At 34.2% G+C, this 13127-nt stretch overlaps 1 protein-coding gene across 2 annotated transcripts in view; it reads left to right on the top strand.

Moving 5' to 3' along the window:
- Gabra4 (gamma-aminobutyric acid type A receptor alpha4 subunit) overlaps positions 1–4532 on the top strand; it is an 80128-nt gene extending 75596 nt beyond the window's left edge. For both annotated transcript variants that reach the window (XM_029545119.1, XM_021210721.2), the window contains exon 9: positions 2068–4532. In XM_029545119.1, the coding sequence (XP_029400979.1) occupies positions 2068–2147 (80 nt within the window). In that variant the 3' untranslated portion in view covers positions 2148–4532. The remainder of the gene's footprint in view (positions 1–2067) is intronic.
- Positions 4533–13127: the final 8595 nt, after the last annotated feature.

The following is a 13127-nucleotide window of genomic DNA, read 5'->3' as shown; positions in this document are numbered from 1 at the left end:
CTCTCTCTCTCTTTCTCGGGGAAATATTTTTTGCTCATCAGCTCTATGATCTATTTGAACATAGCTCTGTTTAGACTTTTGGAGATCTTTCTTAAACCTTTGTCTCATAAGTGCTTTGTCCTGTAAATGGTAGCCACTGGTGGTCCCAGCACATTCTCAAGTCATCTGTTTAGTTACAGGGATCTGCTACATTTTTTTTCTGTGTTAGTTTTTTGTCCCCCTGCACCACAACATCGAAAGTCTCAGGTTCGTTCCTTCTCTCTCAGTGACTCTCACCCTGTGTTGTTTGATATCAGTGTCTTCCGATTATGACTTGTTTTGCATGTTTTATCTAGGTCTTTCTCATCATTTCAATCAGGAAATAAAATTCAGTCTCTGATATTGTACGATTAGAGTTAGAAGTCATCCATCTTTAGGTTTAGCATTAGAGAAAGTTTGGCTTCCTTCACACACACCGATGTTTTTGTGGAAGAAAACAGTGTGAAACTATTAAGCTGTAAGCAGACATTCACACACACAGACACACACACAGACACACACTCTTACTATGTATTCAATAATTCCTCCTCTTTCTCCATGTACTTTCAACTATTTAACTTTTCTTTTACTGATTTAGCATGTATGTATAGGTGTGTGTGTGTGCGCGCTCACATGTGTAGAGATCAGAGATCTACTTTCTTGAGTTGGTTCTTTTCTTCCACCACATGGGTCCTGGGAAAGGAACCCAGGTCACTAGGCTTGTCAGCAAATGCCTTTACTGGTTGAACCCTCTCTCTGCTCCTGGTTAGTATTTTGTCCTTAGTATTTTACCTTCAATATATTTACTTGCCTTATATTCTTTTTATGTCATGACATGTGGGTATATGTATTTATTTGTAGCAATAGTATACACACTTCAACATATTTTTGTTCTTTTTGATGTGTACAATATTATAGAATAAGTTAAAATTGGTTATTCTTTTCTATAAAATGGGATTTTAAAATAGTAGAGGGAAAGTTCGGGGTTCATAATGGTGTCTTCAGCTTTTAGGTTGATTTTGATTTCAGTTGTCTCCACTGCAATTAGCTGCCATATGTTAGGTTACACATTCTCATTAGTGCAGCGGCAATCTGCTTGGGAGAATACTACAGGATGATACGAAGAATGGGTTCTAAGCCTCTCCGAGTTTGTTTTCCTTCTGGTTTGTGAAACTGCTTTCTTCCTTTTTCAAACTCAACTCATTGACCTTGAAGTCATAATTCACAAGTACACAAGTTATGGAGTAAACGTTTAAAAAATGTTCAAGTGTAGTATTGAGAAATATAGTTATAAAAAATTCCTGTTTCTCAGATAGATAGATAGATAGATAGATAGATAGATAGATAGATAGATAGATAGATAGATAGATAGATAGATAGTGTCTGTAGCCTGCTTTTTCCAGTCACCCATTTCTAATATTCTTCTCAATTCTCTGGACTTCTCCATCTCTTTAGTTACTACTTAATATGAGTATAAATAAGCAATGGTATCTAGTCAAGTGACTACAGAGAATTTTTAAAATGGTTATTTTATAGACCTGAGTAATCACTTTTTTTTTTTTTTGGTATACATAAGTGACCCTAAAAAGTCCACCAGAGAACTCCTAAACCTGATAAACATCTTCAGTGCAGTAGCTGGATATAAAATTAACTCAAACAAATCAGTGGCCTTCCTCTACANGAAGGACAGACGGGANGAGAAAGAAATTAGGGAAACAACACCCTTCACAATAGTCACAAATAATATAAAATACCTTGGTGTGACTCTAACTAAGGAAGTGAAAGACCTGTATGACAAGAACTTCAAATCCCTAAAGAAAGAAATTGAAGAAGATCTCAGAAGATGGAAAGATCTCCCATGCTCATGGATTGGCAGGACTAACATAGTCAAAACAGCCATCCTACCAAAAGCAATCTACAGATTCAATGCAATCCCCATCAAAATTCGAATTCGAACCCAATTCTTCACAGAGTAATCACATATTTTATCTTTGAATTGTGTACAGATCTACATCAAATTACATAATCAATTTAATATATCTTTTTCAGAATACACATGCCAATTTGAACATGAGGAAAAGAACAAATGCCTTGGTCCATTCAGAATCGGATGTCAACAGCAGAACTGAGGTGGGAAATCACTCCAGCAAGACCAGCGCTGTCCAGGAGTCTTCTGAAGCCATTTCCAAGGCTCAGTTAGCTTCCAGTCCAAATCCATTCAGCAGGGCAAATGCAGCTGAGACTATGTCTGCAGCAGCCAGAGGTCTTTCATCTGCAACATCCCCCTCTCCTCACGGCACACTGCGGCCAGCTTCTTTGGGGTCAACTTCTACTCGCCCTGCATTTGGATCTAGACTCGGGCGTATTAAGACAACAGTTAATACAACAGGGGTGGCTGGGAATGTGTCAGCCACACCTCCTCCCCCTGCTCCACCGCCTTCTGGATCTGGCACAAGTAAAATTGACAAATATGCTCGTATTCTCTTTCCAGTCACATTTGGGGCATTTAATATGGTCTACTGGGTTGTTTATTTATCTAAGGACACCATGGAGAAATCAGAAAGTCTAATGTAATTTTGTTGCTATAGTAATTTCATAACAACAATGGAAATAAAGACTGTCTTTTAAAACGTTTTTAAAGGTAAGTATTCTTTACTAAAATAAAAATTCTATGTAATTTTTTCACTTTAACAAATACAAGTCAGATATGGAGAGAGTTAATTAATTCTTCAGTAGCTAAAAAGTGAACTATCTTTCTTTATAGAAAGTTGGTTTTAAAAGAATCTATTCAGTGTTCAAATTGGATAGAACACAGAGCATTATGGAAAGTTGGAGCAAGAGAACTAGAGCCAGGAGTGATATGTGGTACACCCTTTTGCATTGAAATTTGAAAAAAAAAAAAAAAAGACTGTGAAATTTTTTAAATATACCCAATGAAATAAAACTGTCACCAAAACTTCCCATTGGCACTGCCCTTAACCAGAACTGTGTGCTGGAAGTCATATGCAGTGACCTTTGCAGTTCTTCATAGTACCTGCAAAATAAGACTTTCTCTGTTAAACAAAACACTGGGAAGAGGAAAATGGAACAAAACAAACCCTGATCAATACAGTGAAGCCTCGGCTGTATCAGTAACAGACACCGACCAGGGCAAATGTGTTTTCTGGCACATAATTGGTCAAACGATACTTAGCATTTGACTTGAAATGTTGTGCTCTGAGCCAAAGTTAAATTCATTGTATAAATTCTTTTTTTCCTAGTAAGTCATTCAGTTATGTACTGTATACATTTACCACATAGTTCCTCACAGCCTGGAACCTACTGTGTTCTAGGTGCTCTTTAGAGAGTCTTCTAAGGAAGCTCTCTCACCTTTACAAAGATACTTCAATAGTAGGACAGCCAATGCATGTTAAAGAACCATAATTTAGTCAAGGACATTATGTTCTTTAATGAAGGCAATTTAGTTAGAGTCAGACAACATAGCCAACCTATTCGTTTCTCCTGAGCTGACAGAGGAAAACAAATAAAGTTCCTATAGCAGCTTGGAGATAAATACGTGTTAGTACAATCTAGATGATTGGGTCTCAAACTAAAAGGAAATACTGATACAGGTTGTTCTGTAGGCGAAAAAGCATGATAGACCTGAAACATAAAAATCTGGGCACTGGAGAACCTAACAGATTACCTGCATCAAATCTGATGCAGGTCACATAACACAGTTTGCCCACTCTACCAGAATCATCCAAATAAAAGTCTGCACAGGCTCTTTGTCTGCTTATCCCAGTAGAGAGCAATGTTAGCTGCTGAAATGCTAATTTCCTCGCAAGATTCTGTGCTCATAACATCTGTATGTCTGGCATGTATTGTATTTGTTTTTCTGAGAGTTTGATAAGATTTTATAACCAAGCTACTCTAAAGATTAAAGGAGCAACTAGAGAAAGAAGAGAATAAATATATCATAGCCTTGGATGGATGTCAGTGAGTGTTATGCCATGTATCTGGGTTCTCAAGTACTGACTTTTCCTTTTCATCATGGAGGCTTAAGCCTAATTGAATCTTTGTAGCTTTTAAAATAGCTCAATCCTGGTTGATATTTTTTGATGTTTCACTTCCAGATTTTTTTTTTTCTGTATCTCTACCTGTTCTTAGTATGTGTAAAGGAATGTGTTCTGGGTTTGTCGAGGGGAAACATTTGATAGAAATGTCCATCTTATAGACAGAATCTCTTATTTTCTGGGGAAACTTATATTGATTAATATGAACTTTTGAGTTACTACGTTGACTTGTGATGGTTGCCCATGAGATTTATAAAATTTGAAAATGTCAAATTTTAATTGACCTCCACCTGAGAATTCCTTCTTTTTTTATTTCTAAATATTTCATAGAATTAAATCCACTTTAAAGTTGAAAGATGTTGAAGATATCTTTACTTATAAATTGATCCTAGAAAACTGGGGACTGGGAAAATCTGTAAATATGTTTATACATTTAATAAAGAGTACTTGTCCATAAAAGCATATAATAAAATTATTTCATGAGTGTGAAAATAGTTTTGGCCTTTGAGCTAATGCTTAGAGCTCTGATGGGAAGTCACCATCACTTTTTTGTATCAATTCAATGATCTTATTGATTTAGAGAGAAACACTCTCTTCTCTTTTTCTTCCTATTGTCTTTCTTTTAAAAATCACATTCATTCTCTATAAAATTTAAACACTTTATTGACCTCTTTTCAAAGATACTGCCTTTTAAATTTTTTGGATTTTAAATGGATTAAAAAAAATAACTGGCTCTCCCCAGCTTCATAATTCCAAACCTGTGATCCCATTTTTGGGGATGATGAAGCAGAGGCTTGCCATGAGTTTGAGGGACAGAGTGAGTTCTAGGACATTCTGGAACAGAGTGCAAGCCAGTCTTCAAACCAAAGAACAGTGAAAACCCCGTGAATAAAGAATAAAGATTAAACAAATAATAAATCAAAGTGAACTCCCCTACTCTGGGGGTGGGCGGATAAGGGAGGGTGTTTGAATACCACCACAGGTAGCACTGGGGCTGATCTCAAACCTGAGTTTCTCCTTCCTGTTTCCCAAGTGTGCAGATTGTGCAAATATAGAACTAAGACTAGCAAGGGCTTACTAGTCAAGGAGCTTCATTGTTCATTTAAAGACTACATTTACCAAAACACTAGTATACAGAATTTAACTCATTTGCACATGGTATTTTTAAATAACGCATGGGTTGTTGCATTCAAATTCTTCTTTTTATTTTGTTCATCATTTATGTCTTCCTCATAACTCGGAGGCATGTTGGGTATTCTTGTGTGAATGTTTAGTCCCTTTTCATCATCATTCGTAACAATGGCCATGGGTTGTCAAAGTACTGACCACTGCAGGGTTGGAGAATAATTCTGTCTGAAAACAGTACCCTTGATATAAAGGGCTTTAAAGCTTAAATTTAGAATGATTTATATTTTCCTGGAGAATATATTAATTTCAGTTTTCATTCCCATGTTGACAGGTTATAGTTGTATAATCACTTCTAATTTCCTCCAGGTATGGCTAGTTATAAAATACATTTTCACAACCAATCCATAGTGAAAAAATAACTTGTCTCTGCATAGACCTAACGGTTTTTGTAATATAGACTTTAAATTGTGCTTCACAAATCCTAGAGGAGAGCACAGCGTCCCCCTCCTTGGTAGAAAAGATGAGTCACAGATCAGTTACTAATGAAGATAAATGCAGTAGGCTGGAATGAACTTCTGAAAGGTCATTTTTCAATCATCTACCTTAACAGAGATGCTATTTCAAGTAATACAAAAAATAGGCGAGTATTTTATTTTTTCTATAAGCCAGACAATTATTTCTGGTCCAAGCAAGATGATAAAAAAGGTCTCCATTCTCCAGTTCCCTGATTCAACTGGTCTTCTTATCTAGAGTTGAGAATAATTTGCAGTGGGAAATAAAGAGAAGAGGACACACTTGGTGTCATGTTCTGATGACATTGTTGTTTAGAATCATCCCTGTAACCATCCTAGGGCTGAAAACAGGGATATGAACAATCTTCAATTTTGGTTAAGTTTCAATGTTATATGAATATAATAGTAAATATAAGCATATTCTTAACAATAGATACACCCTTTACCTTGAACCACAAATACATTATTACTGGGAAATTATATTATTTCAAGCTGTGGTTTATTTCCACGTAACAGGTTTTTATCATTAAAATAAAAATACCTTTCTCTATATATTAACTATTTGCTCTCCCATGAAATATTTTACCATTTAAAGATGAAAGTATATTGCGTTTTTTCTTTTCTATGTCTTTCTTATCACTCAATGAGCTCCTACTCAGTGTTAATTTAATTTAAGACTGAGCTAAAAATAATTGGCCATTCCGTAAAGATGCTCACAGTCTACCATTGAATACATAGGCAGATTAAGAGCTATATGATAAATGATTTGAGTACAGAGCTGGGCCAAGATCAGGACTCTTGAAGCTACCATCATCAAGGTAATAAAAACCAGTATCTTACAACTAAAAATTAATGCAAAAACTAAATACACAAGCTATGCAGAAGTAGACTCATCTCAATAATGTTTTCTTTTGTCTCAAGCTCCGTGTTTTCTAGCTTCTGTCTAATATTGATGGGGAAATGATGCTTATAACTGTGACTTTGGCAAGGAAGTTTTTGACACATCAAGCATCACAGAGGTGATCATGAAGTGAAGTTCACGATCTGCAGTTCTTTTATCCCAACTCCCCCAAAGCCCACAATTAAAAGTACATTTTCTTTTTATCATTACCTGGAACATGAAGGATTTAGGATTTAAAATGTCAAGCTAAGCTCTTTCTGTATAGATAAAAAAATTGAACCTAGGGGAATGTAAGTTGTTGGTAGTAGCAAGAAGAGGTAAAGATAGAGAAGGGAGAATATTTTGGAAATTACTGAAAAAGATTAAACTTTACTCAGATTAGTGATAATTCTTGCAGAATTAAAAATATTACAGGATATAAAGGAAAGACTAACACAGTTCTGCTTTGCTTGAAGAAAATCTAATGACTACTGTTGGGAATTTCAGTTGGGATGAAGAACAAATGTGCTTTCATCTATACTTTTCCAATTAATCATTAACTTCCATTTCCTTTTTAATCCTGATAGTGTCACTATTATTTTTACATATGAAATTTGTTCATTATGAATAAAGTTAATTGAATAATGAAGGTAATTCCTGATATCATATGCATACAGGTATTCATATGCATACTGAGCAGTTTGCACTTACGGACTTCTGTAAGGCAAAAGAAACTGTCTCAATAAGACAGAAAGGCCACCAACAGATTGGGAAAGGATCTTTACCAATCCTAAATCAGATAGGGAACTAATATCAAATATATATAAAGAACTCAAGAAGATGGACTCCAGAAAATCAAATAACCCTATTAAAAAATGGGGTACAGCGCTAAACAAAGAATTCTCAACTGAGGAATACCGAATTGCTGAGAAGCACCAGAAATCTGTTTATCATCTAGATAGATATAGAGATAGAGGTGCGTATATCACACACATATTATACATGAAAATGATTAAAGAAAAAGAAGTCATGAACTTGAGAGAGAGCAAGGGAGTGGTTGGAGGGAGGAAAAAGAAGGGAGTAAATGAAAGAATTATAACTTTAAAAAATAAGAAATTACAGAAGAATCAAAGCTAATAAAAAATAAAAGTAAATAGTCTGAAGGCTAGCTCTGTCTACAACTCAGAGAGCTCAAGGCCAGCAAAGTCTGTGTATAGAAAACCTGTCTTTAAAGTCTTGCCTCTTCTTCCCAAACAACACACACACACACACACACACACACACACACACACACACACACACACGAGCTGAAAATGCAGAAAATCAGAACCATGAAGTCATAGTAAGGTGAGATTTCATTTCATAAACATGATTCCTGATACCTTTGTAACAAGACTTGTACAGAGAAATAGGATGGTTAAAAGGTACCATTTTATAAATGGGGAATCAAGTTTGCAATTATCAAATGTTAAAAGGTGAAACTGACTTTTTTCCTTCAGCACTGGAAAAGGAACCCAGAGTTTCACTGTATGATAGGCCAGCATGCTATCTTGGCATTATTCACACTAGCCTTGAACTCGGTCTGAGATGTTGGGCATATCTTGAACTTCAATTCTCTTTCCTAAGGTTCCTAAGTGGCTAGGGATGATTAATTTTTTCTTGTTTATATATGGAAGAGTTTTTGATTTCGAGATATATTTATATATAGGATAGCTTTGAATTAATAACTTTCCTGACTTAGCCTCCTAACGACTGGAATTATTATACTTAACTTGTGGAATTAATGTTTTCCCAGGATAAGAACAGGTAAAGCAAGTGTTGGTATTTAAATAGTTTTCTTCAAAGCAAGAAGATTAACAATGCTGTTCCTTTTATCCAAGATTTCTATTTCAGGAAAGTTTTCTCTTTTTACATGTTTAAATAAGCTTTTTATAAAAGATTAATACTAACATGAAATCTCTTCCTGTAACGGTTTCTTAATTTATTTTGTATCTTTTCACTTTGAGACCTTTTCAACTATACTCAATGGGTTTTCAGTTGTATTCATTCACTTTTATAACTTGTAATTTCCAACTTAATAATACTTTTACTGCTTTCATTGTGTTTTCTTAACAGTTTTCTTTTTAATCTTTATGCTCTTTTTCTTTATTTATTGAAACATAATATGTCATCTTTGAGCTTTTCAATCTATTAATGAGATATTTATGGCTTTTTTATTATTGTGATTGGACAGAGCTATTCATATTAGATTTCTGTTTCTTGAAAAAATATTTTTCATCTGATTTTTCATTGTACTTTTACTGTTTCTGCCTCTTTTCTGGGTTACTTTTATTCTATTAATCATAGAATTAAGCTAGCTATTTACTGAACTATAGTGTGGGAAGTGGTGGGCGTGTGAGTCAGAGCAACCCACAGAAGCTATTTAAATCAAAGGCTAGCCCACCTCCCAAAATCTGTTTTAATTTTCTGCCCAGAGACCATATTTTTCACCTCACTTGGATGTCTGGGTGGTCTGCATTGATTATTGCTCAAGCTTCTCAATTGCTCTGTTATTACTAGTGAATATTGTTCTTGCTCTCTCCCTGCCTCTTTCCTTTCTTCCAGTATTTTGAGTATTACACAGCAGAATGATTTAAAGAAAAATCCCAGTGTTTCCTCCTGTGTTAGAACTTCCACTATTCTGGAATACATAAATGGAAATTGTTTAAAAAGTTTTGTTTTAATGTTGTTTGTACATGTTCTATCCCAGGGCAGCTTTAAACAAAGCAACTTTGGGGGCATCTCAGTGATAATCCGTGGAATCTATACCATTCCCAAGATAGATGCCAGCTAGTTTTCTTTGTCTTGTGAGAAAAAAAAAATGTTCCCCTGTTGGAAAGACACCTGTCACAGTGAATCATCAATTACTTACAAATTTGATTAAAGATACAGTTTCAAGATTTGCTTCAAGTTTTCAATATCTGTATTATTTTAGAGCTTGTTGTGGGAAAGATGGATTTAAACATGTTTGTTCCATCATCTTTATTGAAATTACCTCCCGCGGTGTAGCTTTGCACAAGACCTGCAACATAACCGAGTATACCTCATTGCTAAGGTGACCAGAGCTAAATGGTTCCTGCCTTCCAAGTATAAGGTATCACTAAACTGGGTGTTATGCTTGAAGTACATCTGTATTATATCAACCACGTAGCTCCCAAGAATACTTAAAAGGACGAGGAACTGACAGAAAGGATGGTGGTGATCGAAATCAGAGCTTCAACAAACATTGTTAGCTTCCTTTAGGAATCCCAGATGAGTTCTTGTGAGATCTGTTCTTCTTTTATTTCTTTTCAAGCCTTCCACTTCTAGGAGCTCCACCTTTCAGTGTTCTGTGTGAATTTGGGGCTAATTTTAATTCATTGATTACATTTGCTTTCATCCAGTTCATCAAATGATTAGTGGGGTGACAATTCTTTTATCCAAGAGGAGAAAGAAAGAAAAGAAAGAAAGAAAGAAAGAAAGAAAGAAAGAAAGAAAGAAAGAAAGAAAGAAAGAAAGAAAGAAGAAAGGAAGGAAGGAAGGAAGGAAGAAAGAAAGAAAGAAAGAAAGAAAGAAAGAAAGAAAGAAAGAAAGAAAGAAAGAAAGAAAGAAAGAAAGANAAGGAAGGAAGGAAGGAAGGAAGAAAGAAAGAAAGAAAGAAAGAAAGAAAGAAAGAAAGAAAGAAAGAAAGAAAGAAAGAAAGAAAGAAAGAAAGAAATTTTAATGGAGACTTGGAGATGTTTGTACTTTTTTTAATTGTATAATTTTCCTATGAGCAATTTATTTCCTTAAATTATTAAGGATGGATGGAGGAAATCGCATCAGGTAAGAGCATCTGCTATGTTACTATGTCAACCTGAGTTCAGATCCCAACATTTGCATAAAAAGCCTGACTCTGATACTTGTGTGTTCACAACCCAAGCACTGTTAGGACTGGAGCCAGGAGGATCACTGGCCCCAGATTTGTTTCAGGGCCAACGGTAGACCCTGTCTCAAGAGAAGAAGGCAGACAGAACAGAACAGAACACCAGGCATCCATCCTGCAAGAGAAAAAAAAAAAAAACATCTGCAAAAATCTGTAACATAAAGAAGTTACATAAATTTATACTAATAAAAATTTCTCATAGGTATTACAGACTTTCATTAATGAATATTAGAATGTGAGTTATGGTAAGAAAGTTTCAAATATATGTCCATGTCATCTGTTTGATGGTAGTAATTTTCTGAATTGATATTTTTTATTTTTCCACATATGTGCAATTTTTATTTTTAGAATAAAATTAATTATAAATTTCACATAAAATTGAAATCAGAATGATCCTGATTCTAAAACTGTACAATTTATTAGATTTAATATATTTGAAAAATGAAATTACTATATTAATTACATATTTGCATGATTATCTGTAAAATTTTTATATAGAATTTCTTGAAAATACATATTTTAGGGGAAAGAAAATATAATTCTGATAACGGAAAATATATATGAATGCAGTTAATCTTTGGTCAACATGATCTTTTTCAAATGTTGTTTGCTAACAATAGTCTATATTCTCTTTGCCAATATTGTTGATAAAGTGTTGAGTTGTCACTTTTAATTATTATTTTTATTGTTTTGTAGTTCTGGTTGATAAGTTAAGACATTATTATTTATGAGGCTTTGTATTAAATAATTCAGTTTTCATGTAAGCTATATTTGTACAACATGACATGGAATGGATAGACTATAAAACAGGGGCATGAATTTTCCACTGATTTGTTACTAATGATAGAGATGCCCTGGTACTTTAATTATGAAGCTGTGGAGAACATGGAAAAATCAAGGTTTTTATTTCTTTGTTTTTCAATTGCTCTTTGGCAAAAGGTGAGAAATACAAAGAAATGTAAATCTCTTCCTCCTGTGTCAGTATCATTTTTAATTGTTCAGTTTTACAGTGGAAAATATTTTTATATTGAAGTGAAGAAAAATATTGTATATGGTATCATCACAGAAACAAGGTTTGTTATTCTCCAAGTTTTATTGTTTTGGTATGTAAATAAAAAATGTGAACTGTTATGTAAGAGTTCAGTCCATGACCCCAAGAGTTTGGATTTTCCAGATGCTGCCACCTTCCTATAATCATGCAGTTGAACTTTGAACCATCCCACGTGACATCCTCAGGAATGGTGATCTTGTTCGTAGTGTTCCAAATTTCCTTTGAGAGAATTATCACGTGTTAAGTTGATGTTTTAAATGTTTGATTTAGAAATGGATTTTGATGTCATATCTTTAGCAAACTCATTTATAAAGATACATTTAATGCTTATTATGAAGACCTCTTTTGCATCTTAATACAAAATTTAGACCTCTTCTAATGGCACAGGTGTCCTGATAGTTATTTTAATGATGAGACCACGGAGAACATGGAAAGCAAAGACTTTCTTCTGTACAAAGAGCTCAGGCCTCAATATGTCACTGAAAATGTATCTTTAAATTAGTAGCAATGATAATTTCTGTTAAATATAATTACAGATACCTGTATTTTAAGATAAATCTGAGAAAACTAAACTCCAGAATCATTAAAATATAAACACTGCATCCTAATTTTTAAAACAATAAAGTTGTATCTTGGGGATTTTTATCTTAATAATAATTTATTATAATTATGAATCTTCTACTAAATTGGCCACAGTCCTACACATCTGATATGATATTTTACATTAGAATCCCTGCTGCTGCTACTGCTTTAATATTTGCTAGCTTGTAATTTCCTACATGAGCAATAATATCTAGATTTCAGCTATGGCAAGTTTTAAGTTTTGTAAAATGTGAAAAGAAAGAAGAATTATAGGATTGATTATAGCTCCTATGACATAAAAATCAACAATTAATATTGTAATGTTCTCTGTCTTTATTTCTCTCTCTCTCTGTGAGTGTGTGTGTGTCTCTGTGTGTGTGTGTGTGTGTGTGTGTGTGAGAGAGAGAGAGAGAGAGAGAGAGAGAGAGAGAGAGAGAGAGAGAGAGAGAGAGAGATTGCTCATGCATGAGCGTGCATACATGCTGATGTCAAATATACATTATATGCTATCCCTTTCATTTTATTCTAGTAAATGTAAAATAATATCATATATTTAATAATATAATTTTAATTACTTTTATTTTGGCATTCTAGGAAAAGCGATCTTGAATCTGTGTCATTAGTGTTAAGATAAAAGTTAATCTACTGTACCCTTATAAGCAAACCTTGCATGAGTTTTTAACCTAATAATATTATTGTCAGAATGGCTCACAAGCATGTTTCAGTTGAAAATAAAACAGGCTGATACATCTTAAAAGAATGTATGCATAGGCATTCTTCATCAACATTTCGAAAGCATTTCTTCTTTAATTTCTCTGGTTTTGCCTACTGCTCCTTAGTGTAAACAAAGATTGTGCAATGCTAAAGCTGTGTTCTTCACTGTCTATGGTCTCACTGTCACAGAGAAAAAAGCAAAATTCCTTGATCCTCTTGATTTCAAAATGGCAAAGGTTTCTTT

This window comes from Mus pahari, chromosome 13 (genome assembly GCF_900095145.1).
Source record: "Mus pahari chromosome 13, PAHARI_EIJ_v1.1, whole genome shotgun sequence".
Taxonomy (NCBI): domain Eukaryota; kingdom Metazoa; phylum Chordata; class Mammalia; order Rodentia; family Muridae; genus Mus; species Mus pahari.
Note: the sequence above shows the minus strand (reverse complement) of the source record. Positions and strands in the feature narration are given on the sequence as shown.